General features: G+C 39.3%; 1 protein-coding gene across 1 annotated transcript in view; it reads right to left on the reverse strand.

The window, feature by feature from the left end:
* ACSF3 (acyl-CoA synthetase family member 3) overlaps positions 1-20,788 on the reverse strand; it is a 226,399-nt gene that overhangs the window by 89,638 nt on the left and 115,973 nt on the right. The window contains exon 7 of the mRNA XM_012540377.3: positions 14,636-14,762. Coding sequence (XP_012395831.1) covers positions 14,636-14,762 — 127 coding nt within the window. The remainder of the gene's footprint in view (positions 1-14,635; positions 14,763-20,788) is intronic.

The following is a 20,788-nucleotide window of genomic DNA, read 5'->3' on the forward strand; positions in this document are numbered from 1 at the left end:
ATGATAATCTTGAAGGAACCCTTCCAACTCAAATATTCTATCATTCTCTATTCATCTGGGCTCTAACCCCTCAATCAAGTGAATTAGGGTCTTCAGAATAAGTTTTCATCCCAGTTCATGAAAGCTGCAGTATAATCTCAGAAAGATTTGCAAAGGACTCAAGAAAGAAAGGTTTAAAAATATGAAATTGTTCTAGGGTTTCTCTGTCGAGCCCAAGTAGGAAGCTTCAAAGACATGAGTCATCGTTTTGAAATGCACATCAAACACGTTAAATAACTCTTACTTTCTTAACAACATATTAATCAAAGGGCATTGATTCCTGAATCAGATTCTCCTACCAATGAGCCTCCTATCTTCCCAGCTTGGATGCATGCATTAAGTGAGTTTTATTCTGACAGATACAATATAGCAATCAATAAAATCTTATTATATGGGGTTGAGATACAGGGATTTAGAGCAGGATTTATGCACTGCTTTCAAATCCAGTGCTATTTCATGTCTCTGCCTTAACCTGTAATTGAAAATAAATCTCCCCCAATACACCAGATTCTAATTTTCTGGATGTATGGGCAAATTTTAACGGCAGCCCGTGTTCCCTCAGGGAAATCGTGCTTGTGTGATCTTATTGTCAACTCTCAATGCAGTCCCTTGAGGGACTAGATTCCTTAGGACGAGGCTGCTGTGCCCTGTTCTGGTCTTCAAGATAAAAACTTACTTGGGGAAAGAGCTGAGATTTCTGTTTCTATACATATTTTTAGAAGAGAAGTAATAAGCAAGAGGCTCAGCCAGCAAAACTCAGCCCCAACCAGATTAAAATGTGAGTAGGAAGCGTTAAAGAAAACTAAAAGCATGCTATGACATAGATAATGCTACTTTGTGGTTTTCTAAGTGAATCTGCAAGCCATTTTCAATGGGAGGTGGACACAGGGCTGGACTCACAAGTCAGGTTCATCTGCCTCAGATACTTTTTAGATGAAGTTGACATTAGCTCGACCTCATGGAGTTGTTGTGATGAGTGAATGATCCTCACAAAAAAATTTAAAAGGTGACACAAATAGAGCTATTTTCCAGGCAACTTATCACAGTCAAGACAGAAAGTTGATCTCTGTCCTTCTCTTTTCCTAGGTGTCCCAGCCAGGTGATAACATCCATCCATCCATTCCCCCTCTTACAAGTAGACACATCCAGTCTTATCTTTGTCTCTCCTTCCCTTCTATCCACAGGGACAAACCATAGCTCTGGTGAGAATCTAATTAAATTCTAAAATAAGCAAAACAAAAGAGAGTATTATTACTCTCCCTATTTCAATCAAATGACAATTCACTACCCTTTGGGAGCTGAGGATAGGTAGGGAAACAATGAAGGCGATGTGAAAAAGTATGAGAAAAGGGAGAACACTGACAAAACAGGTTAAGTGCTTGCCAGATAGATGGCCTTGACTTTAAATTCCAGTGTGTCCAGCACTTCCAGGAGGAGCAGAGGCAGGGAGCCCAGGGGCCTGGGGAGCTTGTGGAACTCGGGATGTACAAAGAATCTCAATAAGTTGGATGACTCTACAAATCTTGTGCTGGATGTAGATAGGATGGGGAAGGCAGAGAATACAGAACTACGTTAAAGCATGCTTCCTATCTTCAAGGATTTACACACAGAACAGAAAGCATGGATTTAGTCCCCAAATTAGTGATCTAGACAAAAGGGTTTGGGGAAGCTCTCCAGGTGTAGTGTGGGAAGCCAGATGAAGTAAAATGGAAAACCACGGTCTGCATCACCTACTGGGAAGGACTCTTTATTAGGAAGTGATTAGAAAGAATAACAACTCTGTCTTTGGTGGAGGCGGCTTGGCAATCACATGGAAGTTTTCTGAAACCAGTTCTCCTCTTATGCTGGGAATCTCAGATCATTTGCCAAGGGGTTGGCAAGAAAAATGCTAGTAATGAAGTTCTCTAAAGAGGTACTGTCAAAGCTTACTCAAATGGCTGTCTTCTCTTGACCCAATGTGCTTTCAACATGCCTCTTGGCCTTTCCCCTTTCTGTGAGTCAGGGGTTCTTAACCTGGGGTCTTTGAATTTGGTTTTTAAAAATAATAGTCAACAATAGCCTGTATTTACATAGCAATTTAAGGTTTACCAAGAATTTTACACCTATTACCCCTCTTGATCCTCACAATAACTCTGGGAGGCAGGTGCAAGTATTAGCCTAACCATTTTGCTTTATGCATTTCAAAACAAGATTCTGAGGAGAGGTACATTGATTTCACCAGACTGCTTGAAGGGTCTGTGACACACAGAAACCTTAAGGATTCCTGCTCTAAATGTTTCAGCTATATCCCATTTCACACTCCAGACCTACTAAATCTTTTGAGAGGAAGGGCCAAATATGCATGCTTTGATAAGACATGAGGCATAATATACTTTTGGCAAAGTACATTATGTTGTTATTTAAACGCGTTGACACTGCTAATCAAGGTCTCTGATACTCTCTTTTCAATCACTAGTGTTTTTCCTAAGACACAGTCCAATCAAACTTTCCTCCCCGTCCCCTGCCAAAAAACCCCACAACAAAACTCCAGTGACTCCTTAATGAATCCAGGAACAAACAAAATAGTTTGTATTTGAAGCCTTTCATAAGCTAGTTTCTACCTTTTCAGTCTTCTTATAGCTTATTTCTCTTTATGTCCATGTGACATTGGCCTCCTAACTGTTTATAAACAAGACACTCCATTTCCTGGCTCTAGATATTCTCTCTGGCTGTTCCTCATGCCTGTAATGCCCTTCTTCTTCCCTACATACTAACTTCCTTGGCTTCCTTAAGCCCCAACTAAAATCCTATCTTTTACAAAAAGCCTTTTCCCTTCCTCTTTACTCATGTTATTTTCTATTCGATATAGTTTGCTTTGTATATATTTATTTGCATGTTATCTCCCCAACTAGATTGTAAGCTCTTTGAGGACAGGGACTGATTTTTACCTCCTTTTTTGTATCCCTAGCTCATAGCACAATACTTGGCACATAATAATCTCTTAATAAATGTTCATTTATTATTATTATTGATATTAAATCATTTCAATGAAACAAAATTGCCATTACCTGTTAAACTGGCAGCGGAAAGAATTTTCTTAATCAGATTCTTCCTTATTTGAAATGCCTAGGAGAAAGTTGTATCTTTTGCAAACTATATTTATTTTCTAAAAATACTCTCATTTATGCCTTTTGTCTTTATATAATTTCCCATTTTTCTCGACTGCTCACTCTGACATTTTGGCAAAAATATCCAATACTGTGATCCAATCTGACAATGAATGCAACAATGTTCTGTACTAGTAGTTCCTTAACAATCATGAAAAACAAAGTCTATTTCAATATCTGTTCTCCTAAGAATTACCCTGACTTTTTAATACTTCAGAGCTGAACTTCCTTTAGTGATCTTTTCTTTAACACTATTGAAGTCATTTTATAGACTGTTCTCTTGTTTCTCCTTTCTCTATCTCCAACCCCCCCCACCCCAATCATTTAATATAAAATTTCCCAAATTTCTCTAAATTCTACTTATAAGTAATTTCCTACTGAACAATATTCCACTAAATGCATATATTGCAGTTCTCCTCCTTCCCCCAGGCATAGGCCAATCAGTGGGCATATATTTTTTTCCAGTTCTTTATTGTATCACAATATATTGCTATAAGGAGTTTAATAAATAGTTATTGATTGACTGGTTCAGTCACATATGTGATCTTTGGTTCTGTCTTTGACTTATTTAGCAGGTATGTCTGTTCCTAGATGAGATCAGTAGATCAAAGATTAAGAATAAATTTAGTTATTTTTTGGAGTATAATTCCAAACTGAAATCCAGGATAATTTAACCACTTTCTACTTGCACCAGTGGGTATAGATGGTCCCTATCTTCCCATAGGCTCACCAACATAAATTCTTTAGGATCATGAGAACATCAATGAATAACAACTATAGCTCAACAAAAGCTGAACAAACAGATTTCCTTATAACAATCATGCAAAGTAGTCAGTACAAGTATAACTATATCCAACTTACAGATGATAAAACTAGAGCTCAGAAGGGGAAATGTACCCAAGCATACACACCTGGTAAATCTTTGAGTCAGGATTCAAATCCAGAGCTCTCCTGACTCCCAGTGCAGCCTTTCTCCCCTCTACCCCACTGCTACCCCAGCATGCTATTCTATGGCTGGGGAGTTGCCAATAGCAATGCCAGATGTCTCATATTCCATCTGACTTGTTTAGTCTATTAAGTGGTCACCCGGGCATATAGGTGTCTATGGATTTGCATGGCCAAACTGACTGGACCAGTTGCACTCATTAATACCTCATGAAAGTGCTTCACCAAATGTAACAGAACACATCACCTTCCACTGCCTACTCTGTTTCCCGAAGCTAAAGGCAAAAGAGTAAGTCCCACTGTCATTAATCAGTGATTGTCTTACTCTGAAGCATTAAAGGTAACAACTTCCATTTCTTTACAAATCACTTTCCTTACCATTACCCTTTGAGGTCAGTACTATAAGAATTATCATCCCATTTTTAAGACAATGAAACTGAGGGTCAGGGAGATTACATGACTTGCCTAGGGTTACACAGCTAGCAAGAATCCAAGTCAGGATTTAAATTATGGCTTTTTTATTTCAAGTCAAACATGTTTTCCATCAGGCCACATTGCCTCTAAACTGTATCCTGGTAGAGATCTCTAGAAACCGTCTTTCTTCTTGAACTTTCTTCTCTAGAAACCTTTCTTCTTGAAATTTCTTCCTTAGAAACCTTTCTTCTCAAAATTTCTTCTTTAGAAACCTTCTTTCTTCTCAAACTTTCTTCTCTAGAAACTTTCTTTCTTCTCTAGAAAACCTTTCTTCTTGAACTTTCTTCTCTAGAAACTTTTTTTCTTGCTTTTGGAATTTCTTTTTACATTGATTGGTTCAATGGTCAGAGTACTTACTTGACTCTGGAGTCAGGAAGACCAGAGTTCAAATTTAATCTCATCCTGGGAAAGTCACTTAAGCTATTTTCCTCAGTTGCCTCATTCATAAAATGGGGATAATAATGGCATCTACCTCCCAGGGTTGTTGTGAAGCTAAGATAATAGTTGTGGAACACTTTGTGAATCCTAAAGAGCTATATAAATGCTAGCTGTTACAACAATCTCTACTGTACATTTTCAGGGGTAAAAAAAAAAAAGGTTTATTACTGAGGACAAATAAAAAGGAAGACAGTGAAAAGATCAAGAAATGGCAAATTCAGGGGAACAAAAATTCAGCTTCACATTTGAAAACTGTCTGAGATTAGGCTGCACAGTCTAAAGGTGTATGTGGATTCCTGCCCCCCTACCCCACATGTCCATGCATTTCATACACCTACATGTATACCCTGGGAAAGTCCCAGCAGACACCACTTACCTATAGGAAATGTAAAGGCAGTTTATGAATTTGAACTGAATGGGAGGAGGAAATGCTGCTTTCAAAGCTATCTGATTGAAGATATGTACAACAGCAGACAACAGAACTGATGAAGAATTGATCAATAAGCATTTATTAAATAGTTACTATATACCAGGTTTCTATCTAATGCATGTTACCTGCCTTAGTGCCTTGAGAATAACAATGGGCAGAGATCTATCTGATGCTGCCCAACATGGGAGCGGGCTATTGATGATGGTTGGAGGAGCAACATAAGAAAGATTCTGCAGTCACCTCTAATTCCGAGTTCTTACAAGTGGAGCCAAGATGTAGAAATTATAAGTGAATTTCAAAAGAGACATGAAAGTCTTCAGGACTAAAGGGGTTTGAAATGAAGGATGTTATTGCTAAGTAGTCCTGAGTCTTCAGAGACCAAAGAATGAAGGATCTGTTTCAGATGCATTAATTTCCCATGCTCTTCCATGTTATGAGAGGAGGTTCCCGGGAAAGCAAGTGGTAAGAATCATCTAGGTTTGTGACTTGGAAAGCTCAAAAGAAGATCCCTAGGAAAACCCTCACTTATCTGCAGGATGTCAGCAGAAATGAACCACAACTAAAAGGCAAGAGAAGATACTGAACACAATGGGCTCTTAAACAAAAGGGAAAAAGGATTCCCTCTGCCAACACAAATGGAATTTTATCTACTAGCACTTTCCACTAAGATAGTTAGATGAGGAAACATCATGGAGCAGCCAATTCTTAACGAGGCAGGGACCAGACTCTGCAACTGGTCCAGGTCTGTTGGCTTAACTTCCCACTCTACATTTGGGGGGATCAGGCTTGCGTGACAGTATGTGACTCTGGACAAGTCCCTTAATATCTCAGGCCACTGGGGAATTCTCCGAGGTTCTAAGTTGCAGAAAAGATGCTGACCTGTGCTGATAAGATGTCCTTCCCGAAGCTATTTATACCAGCAAAATCACAGGTTTCTCTCCTTACCACTTTCCCTGTGTGACTGACTCTCTAGTGCCTTCATAGATTAGGCAGAGGCCAAAAACTCCCCTCACTTCACTGAACTATTAGTTAGTGTCTCTAAGATGAAATTTTATGGGCAAGTCAAAACTACCCACTAAAAAGGAGGAATGGGGATTGATTTCTAACATGTAGGCTTCCTGTTACATAGATGATCTCACTTCTATAGCTTTGCTAAATTCCTGAATTACAATTTACTGACCAAAGGAATATTCCTTGCAAGAAAAGGGAAAGACCCCCTAATTAAACTGAATGATGAGTAACTCCTGCCTCCTCACTGGCTAAATTCTGAGTGAAAGTCACAAACCATCCATGAGGCTATCTGAGGGCTTCCACAAGATTCTGGCTTAAAATTGTAGGCAAAATTTAAGTCCCCACTTTCATCTGAATAAAGTTCTTACTTTGCACAGTACCAACTGAGTTGCAGTATTTGAATAGTCAGGAAGAATAAGTTTAAAGAGAAATAAGTTTGTACTTATTAAAATAAGTTGGAATGATGAGTGAGATGTCACTCCTTTTTCTCATTTTTCTGTGACTGATCTTTTAAATGATGAGGATGATACATTAAATATGGAGAAAGCCCTTGAAAGTTGCAGAGTTTTCTCTTCCACTTTTGCTTCTATTGGCTGCTTCCCATTTCTTAGCCTCCTCCCGTCATTAACATCCTGACTTTTGGAGAATTGCCGTACTCCCAAAGCCAGTGAAGGTCCAACTTCTCCTAAGGGCAACACTCCTAAGGTTTTTCATTCAGTAATTACTTGTCAGTCCTAAACATCCTGACCTCTGATTGGTTGTAAGTGATCCCAAGTATGCCAAAACATAGCTATGGAGATAGTGACCACATCTATGCCAGTCCCAGATTTATTCCTCTCTCATTCTTTCACTAGCTGAGTGCTGGCTTCCACATGTTCCTGAAGGGTTCTCAACAAATGCTGTCAATGGCCCACCATGATCCCACTGGTTGGGCTGGATGTCAGCATGGAGCCACAGACTGACGCAGATGAAGGTCTTGCTGTGATCATGCTCAAATTGCCTCTCATCAGCAGTAGGGACACATTAAAACAGTTTGGCACCTGCAGAATCGGAAATAAAGCCACTTCTCTGCTTCAAGAGCTGGCAGTGGGTGCATGGATGAGGGGAAGAGGGGGATGGTGGTAAGCATAAAAACAACAACAAAACAAAATGGGGTATTATAAAAGTCATCACTGTCATCCCAAGTCACAATTCAAACCTCTTCCTCATGTTTTAGTCAGTTAATAACAGATTTTTTTTTTTATTTTTATTTTTTTTTTATTATCAGCAAGTTCTTGTTCCTAAAGGTCCCAAGTAGGAAGGATTAAGGATTAACAAGAGACTCAGACATAGGGTGGAGAAGAGCAGACTGCACATGACTTAGCCCCTGTAAAAATGACCACAAGACTGAGGAAACCCCCATTGAATGAGTAGTGATGACGCCAAGGGACAAATCTACTTAGCTTTCCCATCCCCTTTGCCAAGGAAAACTGCAAATCAAGCTTTGGGCTGGATCTGTAATCTTAAGGTTCAACAAATAATGATACCCATCTTTGAGAAGGAAAAGTGAAGGTCACAAGGACTTTTATCCCACGGTACCTGCCTTAATCCTTCCAGATGGTCTACTTTGAAACTTGGAAGTGATTCTGAAGGGGACACCTGCAAATTTGGGACTGGCATAGATGTGGTCACTATCTCCATAGCCATGTTTTGGCATACTTGGGATCACTTACAACCAATCAGAGGTCAGGATGTTTAGGACTGACAAGTAATTACTGAATGAAAAACTGAATGATAAACCCAGTTGTGGAGCCTTTCAGGCCAAGTCTCACAATGGTGTGGGGCTGGGGTGTGAAGGCTAGTCAGTGGGACTCAGACGGGCTCCTCCCCAGCGCTGGGCAACAGGGAATGAGTATGTTTGGCCCCAGCCATTCACGAAGATTATCCATCGAGCATGCTGATGAAAATATGGCTCTACTGAAGTGAACGTCTTGTTAAGGGCCTTCCAAAGGACGCTGCTAAGACTTCCCAGCATATGGGACTGCTCCACAGGAGCTGAATAAGGAGGTATTAGTCATGGAGTCAGTCTGGGAAGCTACAGCCAAAAAGACTGAGAGCCTTCAATGGATCATGAGGTTGTTTCTCCATTTTGTTCATGGAATCCACCCAGGGACTCAGGGGAGGCAGGATGGAAAGATGTTAAAAAGCTCTGTATGGAAAGTTCAGTGAACCTACCCTACAGCTGTCTGCTGCAGGTACAGGAGATTCATAAATTCCAAACGGCTGCATTTTGCTCTCATCATGGTCTAGCATCTGTGTTGATGGGTTGGTCAGTTGTTACTTCACCTTCTGCAATTTCTAGCTTATTATGGCATTGCATCTGGGGCCATCTTTATCCCTTGGGCGTATTGCATTAAATTAGAGGTCCTTAGCCTGGGGTCCATGAACTTGCTTTATTTTCCCCCCTAAATTTTGATAACTATATTTCAATAGTATTGGTTTTCTTTGTAACCCCTTTTATTTTATTTCATTTTATGCAAGAAGACTTCACCAGAGTGCCAAGAGCCCATGGTACAAAAAAAAAAAGTTAAGACTTCCTCACTTGCCTTTGTTCCCCATGTCCATTTCTTCCCTTCCCTACCCCCACCCCATGCTTTCCCCATAAAGTAACTCCTGGTGATTTTTACTGAGATTTTCTGTGATAATTTCTTAGCATATATTATATAGGTTAACTTCCTGGGGGGTGGGGGAAGAGCAAACTTTTTTGGCTGATTTGCTGGACCCTAACACTCCTACAAAGTCTAGTAACTTTAGTCCCAGCAAATTATTTATTATCTATTCCAAATGCCAAATGAGAGCTTAAAGAACCCCTTCGACCAAGCCAAGGCTCCACTTACACTCAGTGGGCTAGGATTCCTAGAAAGCAGGGGATTATTAATACATTGAATGGCCAGTGGTCCAGAAGACAGCCAGCATCTTAAGAGCAGGACTCCCTACTCATTCTGAATTGATGGGGAGCACACAAATGCTCCTAGGAATGGAACGACAGGGAAGTAGAGTCAGATACCAAGTTGAGTGGTTGATTATCAGACATTGAGAGCCTGGGGAAAGGAAATAACTTGCTGTAAAGTCCGAAGAAAGAGTACTGAGTCCAGAAAGGCAGTAGGACAGGTTTCATTGCTGAGGAAGGGAATGAGGCCACGCTGGGATCTGGAGGCGAGGACAGAAGTAATAAAAGCACAGTCCAACTCTTCCTCTCAAAATTTCTAAAAATATGTGGCAGACAGAAGGAGCTGGGCAGGAAGGTGGGGAAGCTAGCCAGTGGTCCTCTGACCCCTCTTAGGAGCCACTCTTTGCACAGTTCCCCGACTCTCTTCAGCCCTTCTGAATCACAAGTTTGATTTGGACAGGGAAAGGGTTAAGTTTAATTTATACTGATTCCTATTTAATATCATTCTCTCCCCGTCGGAGCCAGCAGCTGTGAGCTGATTGTACTCTCTCATTATGCAGTCTGTATCGCTAATGGCCTGTGACAAAGGCATGCCATCTTCCAGGCCTCACCCCCGAGAGCCAATTAAACACACATACTCCCTTCCTGTTTGCAGCGCATTACAATGAAATTAAACTGAATTTCAAAATCATTTTCTCCTAAAGACATCTCTTTACAATAATTAATGCATGCTATTCCTTTTCAACTGAAATATTCATCAGGAGTGTTGACTAAAAAAAAAATTTTTTTTTTAAAGCTGACTGCCCCACATTTCCCATTGCGTGCTGCCATCATCAACTCACTGAACCTCGCTGTTGGCAAAATTCACAGGGTTTCAGTTCCAGTGTTTTAAAGGAAGGGGAAAAAATATTTGCAGGTTTTTTATTTTTTTTAGTGTGAAGTTAAAAATAAAGGAAGATGGCCACAAAGGGAGTCTCACCAGAAAGTCAGGATTCCAATTCAGGGCTGTTTGGGACGCTGCAGCAGTGATATATATAAGATCAAAATGGGAAGTGGTTTCAATGCTCTGATTCTTATATATGGAATGAAAATCATAATAAAAGCAGAGTTCTGTGTCTACTAGATTAGCTTGCTTTAATGAGGTAGAATGAACAAAAGAAAAACAGGACATACGAAGAGAATGCATGTCAATAAGCTAACAGTATACCACCATGGACAGAGGCATCAGGGAATAAATTAATGCAAAGGTATTTATTTACTAGAGGTTTTCAAGTACTGGAGTGAATCTATTAGGAATGGCGCTATCTTATCTGTGTTTTTATTTTGTCATATGTGACATTCTTTTTTTTTAGACACTTCAGAGTAGCATGTGTATATACAGACATATGTATGTGTATCTATATTATATGTATGACAAATCTATAATATACATACTACACACATATATATATATATGAAATACATTTTTGGGGTGATAGGTGAGAAGGTCTTGAACCCACTTTCTCTGGGGATTAGTCATAAACATTTTCATCCTCCAAACCCTAAGGAACTCTACAAATAATCCTTTCCCAGTTCAGTAAACCCCAATCCCCTCTGCTTCAATTCAATAAGAAATGGGAGGCCAGACCCTTTTAGAGAGAGGGCAGATGCATTCATCCTTTCTCACCAAGCAGGTGAACTTAGGTTTCTCTGACCACAGGTGCTGAGCTGGAGAGGAATGATGGGAAGGGAATCTGTGTGCGAACCCCATCCCACTTCCCTTCTCAGGGGACTTCATCAAGGGAAGGCAGGGCACAACACATGTGGGAGCTCTGAGAGTTACCAGGGTCTCAGGAGCAGTGGAGAGTCTCTGCTGTCCCAGAGGAGCCTCCTGGCTCTCACTCTCCTGCCCTTGCATTCATTCATTGGCCTTTACTAAGAGCTCTAGGCATTCAGGAGGAAGAATTTTGGCCATAGTAGCCATGTAATCTAGCTCCCGGAGAGATTTGAACCCTGGGAGTCATTTCTTCCAAGGAGGCCATAGGAACAATATTATTTATTATTAAAAAACCCAAATAATTTCCCTTTCTCTCATCCACATAATGCGGCTTTATCACTGGGATCCCTCTTTAGCTTTAAAGTGGGGCCAAGCAGCTTGTTTGAGAGCAGAATAGTGAGGTGAAAGAAAAACCACATCTGGGTAGGAAGCATGGATTTACTGCAGTGGGTGGGAGGGCCTGATTTGCAGAATTCCCTTTTTTAAGGAGTGAGGTGCCCTTTATGTTTACAGAACCCTTCTTGAATCTAAAGTTTTTAAAAATGGGTTCTTTTCTGTGCATAAAGAACATGTAGCATTTAAGAGTAAAGACTGCTCCTTTTCCTTGCAAAGTTCTTCAGGTATCCCTGTGAAGTGAATCCCAGGAGTATCCCTTTCTTGTCCCCTTGCTCTAGATTCTGATGTAAAATCTCTAAGAAATGATTCCAAGTTGGAATGGATTTGGGGTTCAGCTTCAAGCATTAACCCATCCTCCCATGAGGATGTCTCTTTATGTATAATGGCAGTAGCAGGGTGAGATCAGTTCTAGGGTAAGGGTATATTAGATAGGGCTTCTTAAACTGTTTTTGTGCCATGGACTCCCTATCAGTTTGATAAAGGCCCTTCTTAGAACTATGTTTTAAAACGTGAAAAATAAAATACATAAAACTACAGAGTAAATCAATCAAGTTATCAAAATATTCTTTAAAAAAAATTCACAGACATCAGGTTAATTCTTACTAACCTCCCCTTACCCCCTGCCTCAGGGAGGACTGGGTTTTGTTCTAAATGGTGGCCCTTCTTCCTAATTGTGACTATTTTTTTGTAAGAGTGTAGTGGGTCAGTGGGATCAACAATTGTTGACAAAAGGACTTGGGACATTAAGACCTGCTGTCAGGAAAAGTGCATAATTATTAGCCCTATATAAATGAGTTAGGACATAGTGGGTTACCCCTCATGAGAAGACTGGATAACCATTTTAACAGATAGTTTGTAAGCTGGGATTTCTTTTGGGGTATAGGTTGAACTAAGTGGTCATACAGCAGGGATCTTTCCAGTCTGAAAATTCTGGGACTCAATTTGTTAAACTTGCATTTCTCTGATTATGGCACTGGTAAGTTACAAATAGGCAAAAAACTGGATCTCTCTCCCAATTTCTGACATCACTCTTCCATTCTTATTGATGAAGGGACTAGACCCTAACAGCTTCTTGCACAATGTGAGGTTTGGAGGCAAGGGTGAGGGGGGCAAAAAAGAGGAGGCACCTTCATAAAATTCTGCTCTGGGAGCCATGCTGGAAGCAGATGTTTCTCAAATGCTCCAAGTTGAAAGAATGCACTGACATAGCAGGAATGAGACCTGCATGTAAATTCCAGAGGTGCTGTGACATCTTTAAATGAACAAAACAAACAGCCTCCGAGATCCTATGGAAATTAATTCTGGGTTCTCTTTGACTCTTGCTGACAAGTGTTGCATGAAGTACCTTCATCCTTCATTACTTTAAATAATGGATCAGGTTTGCCTCTGCCAGACTATATAGAAGAAGCTTTAATGTATGGAAAAGAGTTAAGTAAAATAAAGAAGAATGATAGCCAGCATTTATATAGGCTTCAAGGTTTGCCAAGTATGTTACATGAATTATCTCAGTTGATTTTCACAACAATCCCGTGAGATAGGTGTTATTATTAACCCCATTTTATAAATGAGGAAAGGATAAATCACTTGTTTAGGATCACAAGGCTAATAAATGATTGAAATAAGGTTTGAACTCAGATCTTACTTATTTTCAGGACAGCTGATGGTATCATAATATATAGATTTCTGGGCCAGCCTCAGATACCTACTAGCTGGGCGACCCTAAACAAGTCACTCAACTCTGCCTGCCATAGTTTCCTCATCTGTAAAATGAGCTGGAGAAAGAAACAGCAAACAACACTAATGTTTTTGCCAAGAAAATCCCAAATGGGGCCATGGAAAGTTGGAAATGACTGAAAAACAGCAACTTACTACCTCCAAGTCCTCTGGGCTATCCAGATAAAATTTGCTTTAGATCTTAGTTAGTAGCAGGAAAGAGTCAGAGGGAATAAATGAATGGGATTCTTAATAGTGTGAGGCTTTTGATATTATGAAGAAATAGACCTAAAACTTATTCCACTGGGATCAGGGGTCAGTGGGAATGAAAGAGAAGACCAAGAAATGATCCACAAGGACCAAGGTGATCTCACCGATTTGACCTCTTTGATAAACAACAAGCCCCTATAGTCCAAAATGACCCATAAAGGGGATACCAATACTTCATGCAGATCTGCCTCTCTTTTAAAAGAAAAATTAAAAAACAGCACTGATGTAAGAAAGGGCCAATTTACAACACAAGTCAGTTAGGGATATTTCTATACACCTTTTCAGAAAGCATGTCCATTATGGAAAGTGAGTTATGTTCTCATGTACCAGAAGGGCTAGTGTTCCTGGAGTAGTTTCCATTTTGAATTGGGTATTAGAGAAAACCCACAGATAGGACTCACATGAGTCAATCACAGGCACTTTCATTTTATCTTGCTCCATGAAATTAGGTCTTCTCACTTCATCTGGTCATCATTTTTCCACTACATGCCTATGTTCTTCAGGATGCTCTGAGAGGGAATCTAGGGCTGATCCCCAAGAAAGAATGCAAAAGATGCAAGACAGTATCTAGGATCTTCCTCCCCCCCTCCATACATACATACATATGTGCATACATGCATGCATGTGTCTGTATATACATACAAGATTTTAAGCTTAAAACTAAACTCATATTTTCTAGATACCCTGTGTGTATATGCGCGCTTATATATACCTATATGTCTTTTAAAAAAATTATTCAATTTTATTTTTTTATATATGTCTTAATAGCTTAAAATGGCACTAAGACTTTGGGACTTAAAAAAAAAAAAGATTAAAAAACCCACACTGTGTGTGTACATGTGTACATGTTTAAAATCTTTCCTCCCAACCTTGTTAGGGAGGTAGGATAAGTACTATTGTGCCCATTTTATGGGATGAGGAAACAGAATCACAGAGAGGTAGGGCACTTGTCCAGAATCACACACCCAATAAATTTTATCGCTGGGCTTTCTGACCTCAGAGTCAGTGCCCCTTACACTCTGCCTGAACCAACCCTCAGTGAATCTCTTTTTCAGATTAAGTATATGAAAAGAATAACTGGGTCATACCTGTTTTAAACCAGCCATCAGCTGTGAAAGCATTCTTGGTTTCTTCAGGTTTGTTCCAATATTCTCGAAACACCGTTGGACCTTTCACCAAAAGTTCCCCTTCTTTGTCCTTCAAGCCCACAGTCACCTATAGAAAAGCAGGAGAAAGAAGACTCTGTAAAGACAGGCAATAAGCTCTGGATGGTTGATTGATTGTAAACTACTTGAGGGCAGGGTACAAGTGTCCTATGTGTCTGGAAGAGGTCCTTCAGCAGCCTTTCTCTACATCCTTGGGCTTGCTAGATTTTGAATGAAATGAAGAAAACAAAAGCTACTCTAAGTCTTTTCTTTCCTTGAATACTTTTCCAATATAGATAGACTTTTATAGTCACTGATTCATTTTGATAGACTAGGGGTCTGGCTACCGCCATTTCTACCCTGCAGCTTGATCCTGGACAGTTAATATCAGAGAACTGATTTTCCTTATACTGCAGGAATTAGGGAACTTCAGTGATGAAGTCAAATGTTGCTCTGAGCACACAGCAAAGCTTGCCCCAAAACTGAAATTTGGATGGCAGCTTTTAACCCAAACTTGCACAGAGTAGATGAAATCAAGGGTCTGTTCTAGCCAGTAGGGAGCAGTTGTGCCATGGAGGGAGTTGGGGCTAAGAATAGGAATAGGAAGTGAATGAAGGAAAAACTGTCACAACAGGTGAAAACTGGGCCAATGAATAGAAGAGACAGAATGAGAATAAGGAATTATAAAACTATCCATTAATTAATTACACTTTTATTAAACAACTACTTGGAAGCAAAATACTACATTAGCTAGAGTAAATACAAAAATACAGACAAAATAGAACTTGCTCTGGAGGAATTTATAATCTAATAGGAGAAAAGAAAAATACGTATACAAATAATTATGGTACTCGGATAGAACTCTGGGCCTAGACTCAAGAAGAGCTGAGTTCAAATCTTGCCTCATAGACTTACTAGTTATATAACTCTAAGCAAACCTCTGTTTACCTCGATAACAACTGCACCCAATTTTTAGGATTGCTGTAAGAATCAGAAGAGAGATGATATTTATAAAGCACATTGTCTGATACATAAATGTTAGTTATCATCATCACCCTTATCCTCATCATCACCATCATCAAGGGTTAAAATGGTATGGAGAGGGAGAGTCTTCACCTGAAGAGGGTAGCATCTGACTTGAACCTTGAAGGGAGTGACTCCGATAAATGAATATGGGATGGGTGATGAAGTTGAGAAAGGAAGATTCATTCTAGCCATGTAGAATGCCATAAGCAAAGGAATGGGGAGTGTATAAAGAAGGAGATATAAGTATCTGGGGCACAAAAAACAATAACAGGATATCTTACAAAAGGAAAAAATAGATATTGAGAAGCTGGGGTTAGAGGATATTTAGAACTGATGATTTTCCTAGCTGTGGGAATCTGCTTCTCATCCTTAAAACCATGGACTGATAGACTCTAGATAAAAATCTCTTTAATTCCGCTTAGCAAATGATCTTGTAGTGCCTCCAATTACAAAATTACTCAAGGCTAGGACAATCTACATTATGACTGGAGTGATACTCTGTGACTCTTTCTAGTTGGAATATTAATAAGATATGTAGCTCTGAACTCCCAAGTATTGCCCTTAATTGGTTGGCTTTTCCCCAAGAAAGCTCATATTCAAGGTCTTGTCCTGTTTTGTATTCTGCAATAGTCCACAACAATTTGGATTAAAGGATCTTCCTGGCATCTTCAATTAATTTCCCAGGACTTTTAAACTGTTTTTTATTGAAATTTAGGATATACACTTCCAGGTCATGTAAGTAACAAACCAGGAAGAAAGTCTGAAATTACCAAAAATTTTTGGAAGAAAAAAACTCAAAAATCTCAAACATAAGTAGATAAATCAATAGGTAAACAGTAGCAACAGAAGAAACTATGTCTTGCAGATCTAGTAAACAAGTTCAGGCATCTATGAATAATGCAAAATAAAGGAAAATGATACAGCACTAGATGAAACAGAGCACCATGTGGAAGGTGAAAACATAAAGAATCCTAACATGTTGTCCATGAGAAGTTAAAAAGAGAAATGAGAAATATGAGAACAAATTTGCAGTCTGCATAGCAAAAATAAGGGGCAGAATAGAAAAACTAGAAAGCTTCACCAAATAATAAAAGAGAAAACAACATATATTAAATGCAAATATATAGAAGTGAAGGACAATCTAAAAGAAAAGAAGCAAACAACAATAACATTAAAAGAAAATATGCTCACTATGCAAGGAAAATATACTCTTCTTGACCATTCATAAAGACAACATAAACATCAATGATTTCACAGAAGATGAGTGGACAAAAAACCCAATCAACCAACCAAACTAAAAAACCTCTTAACACCATAATGCAAGATATAAAAAGAAGAAAACTGCCCAGGACTTCTGAATATAAAATATGAAATACCAGTGGAAAAAATTCACAAGTCACTTCCAGAAAAAAAAAAAGCCCACGGTTGTGAATTCTAAGATATACAGTGGTTAAATTAAACAATTCAATTCAGAAACAACAAATTCTGCAAAAGATCAGAAAGACTTTCAAAAATATTTTTAAAAATTTAAATAATGCATCCTGTGTATTCCAGAAAACATAGGGAGAATGGAAACTTAAGATACTATAAGATTATTATGTACAGTTATACCAATACCTAACAGAACAAGAAATCCAACTCATCCTACTTCTCTGTAAGATAGCTCTATGGATCTTATAGGTATAAAATTTTTATTATAGTTTTTTTTGTTGTTGTTGTTGTGGCAAACAACTAGAAACTAATGGAGTGTCCATCAAATAAGGAAAGACTGATTGGCATATTATGGGATATGAATGTAATGGAATCCTATTGTGATATAAGAAATGACGAAAGGAATGGCTTTAGATAAAGCTGGAAGACTTATATGGACTGATGCAAAGTAAAGTGAGCAGAACCAGGAGAACTTATACTATAATATCAATAAATACTGTAAAATTAATAATTTTGAAAGACTTAAGAATTCTCATCAACCTAATCATCAATCATGATTCCAGAGGACTGATGATGAAGGATGATACCCCATTTACCAATGGAAAGGGGATAGACTAATATGCAAAGTGAAACACACATTTGTGCACATGGCTAATGTGCACAATGTGATTATGTGCACAATGTTTAAGTGTTACAAGGTTTTTTGGTTTTCTCCCCCCTTCCCCCCCCCAGTGGTAGGGGATGGAGAAAAAATAAATGATTAATATTTGAAAAAAAGTTTAATTTTAAAAAAATATAGAGGGGAACATAGGGAAGTCACTTATGTTCATAAAGAAACCAGAGTGCTTATGGGATTCTTCAGGAGACACATTGTCCAAGATAATTAGTCTTCTTTGTAGTATATGGAGGCCAAAACAAATATAACACATGCTACTTTCAACAGAGGAGCCTCAGCTGAAGGTTATTCTGCTGGACTATTTATAAAGTGATATTATTTATCTACAATCTTGCTGGCTTGCTTCTCAAAGAGAATTACTTTTCTCTAGTGGACCCTATTAGCAAAAACCCTGGTAAATATAACAAAAATAACAACACTATAATAGCCTTTTTTTCCCCTTCTGGAACAATATTGATTTTCTTCTATGTTCCTTCTGCCTCTTCTCTCTCCTTTCCTTTCTCCCTCTCTCTTTCCACCCATCTCCAAATTTAGCAGCAATATTTCCAAAACCTCAATTCCCTGCTAATATGAGTAGAAAAACATTCTGTCTTTCTGAGATCAGCCTAACAATGAAGTGAAGACTGCTGCTAGGGATCTTATTGCTAGGTAAAATGACCACTGGAAAAAACCTGGTGAGAGATATTGCTTGTTTTCCATGTCTTTTTCAAATATACTTTGGACTCAGTGGGCAAAATAAGTTCTGCCAAGTTTCCCACTCAATGGCCACAAAGGTCACTGGATCTAATATTCTCCTTCCCGGAAAGTGGTTTATTCAGCCTTAGCCTTAAGGTGTCTGCCAAGAAACCACACTGGCCTTTTCAGTGTTCAGGTTTACATGTTCAATGGGGACTGGCTGACTTAATTGGAATAATTTTGTCAGTTGGGAAAAGGCCCAGCCTTTAAAATGACAACTGGAGAGGACACCAGCTGCCAGGTGTGGCACTCGGTACTAACAGCTACCAAATGTCCATCTTGTGGGAAAAGTAACATTCCCCCTCTGCCCAGGGAAACCAACTGAGGAGCAGTCCCAGAGGAAAACATCTGATATCTCCTTTCCAAATCCTATAGTTATTCCTGAAAATATTAAGAAAGGCACTTTAAAATAAGTTGATTAAAATAGACAATACCTGAAGAAAAAGTAACCATCTCTTATCACCTTTTGTGCCACTTTTAAGGACTGAACTGCTCCCAAGGCAGTTCATTCATGGACTTAGGGTGACTCCAGCTTCAGAGACTATAACTATCACCAAGCTGGCAGCCCTGAGACAACCTCCAACCTGGTGTTAACTTTTCCAGGCTTTGGGCAAAGAGTCACAGTCCACCGGACAAAGGGGCAGGCAGGCAGTACCCCAGAGATAGCAGCAGGTGGCACCTGTGGTCCTTGACCATTCAAACCTTGATAGTACCTATAATGAAATGTAGGAGGCAAGGTGAACAATAGTCTCAAATCTGGCTCTGCGGGAAGGACCTTCAGTGGGAAAACTAAATAGGTCTTAAGTAGATTTGATAGATGCGTCTTGTTGGGTTGCAGTCATACCAATTCAAGCCACAAGGTTATGTGAATCAGTCGTACAACAAGCAAACTGGACTCAGCAAACAAAATACAGACTAGAGATCCAAAGAGGGAACTGAGAAACTGTTCTCAAAGAACTCCCCATCTACTGTGCTTATTGATATTGGCCCCAGATCTTAGTCCCTACACTACAGGCAAGGAAGAAAAAAAAAGAACACTATTTGCATGCCATTTCCATATATGACATGAGTTAAATCTGAACAGCTGGTAAGAATGTCATGGGCTACAAACATTCTTGCAGTTCTTAACACTGACTGATCCTGTCTGAGAAGTTTCTTCCCACCTAGGCTTTCTGTTCCATGGGGTTTCTTCATTGCTCTTTAGCTACTAAAGAAATTAATTGATAGCAAGTACTTGCTAGACTTCATTTATAAGTTCCATCTGGTAACGGGTTGTCTCTGCCCTCTGCCTACCTAAGGACTCTCCCTCCACTCATATACATATGTATATATGTGCATAAATGTATATACAAGTCCATCTATATATTATATGCAAATATATTGCATACATACACACGTGCACCTTCCATGTGGCATTTCATCTTCAGACTCAGGATTTTCTCAGTCTGTCCCCAATGCCTGAAACTGTCTCCCTCCTCATCTCTACCTCCTGACTTTCCTCAAATCTCTGCTGAAAACACATTGTTTTTGAAAGGAGTCTTTCTCAGTTTCTTTAACCTTAGTGCCTCCCCTCTGTGATTACCTCTAGTTTATCCCATCTGTAGCTTGTTTGTACACTGTCATTGGATGCTGCTTCCCCCACTAGACAGGGAGCTTCCTGGGACCAGGGACTGGTTTTTGTTGATTTGTTTTGGCTTTCTTTGTATTTCCAGTGCTTAGCACAAACCTAAAAAATACTATCTGACTGTGATTTGTGTGTATCTGAATAAAATTGATGCAAACATAATAACAATAGCCTCAAAGGCTCCCTTACCATGCTTCAAAACACAAACCATGCTTTATAACTGCACATGCAGTAAGACCTAACACTTAAAAACATACTCTCTCTCTCCCCTGACGGTCTCTCTCTCTCCCCTACACAGTCACATGTGCACATCTGTATACACACACACACACATGCATACACACATGTATATGTATACATATATGTTTGTTTGTACACATTCAAACACTAACTGTAAACAGGTTTCCCTGCCAGCATGTGCCTGGCTCCCTGTCTGAACTGGCCCAATCAATAGTAATGTATAGAGAAACCAAGGGTAGTTCTGGCTTTGAGCCCCAGAAGTGTCTCTGTGTCTAAATAGAATCTCAATCTTTCTTGAGCTTGGACTGATGTTTAGCAAACCCCCTTCATGTTCTTCCTTGGGTCCTTGAAAGTCTGGCCAAAA

The sequence above is a fragment of the Sarcophilus harrisii genome, chromosome 2, assembly GCF_902635505.1.
Source record: "Sarcophilus harrisii chromosome 2, mSarHar1.11, whole genome shotgun sequence".
Taxonomy (NCBI): domain Eukaryota; kingdom Metazoa; phylum Chordata; class Mammalia; order Dasyuromorphia; family Dasyuridae; genus Sarcophilus; species Sarcophilus harrisii.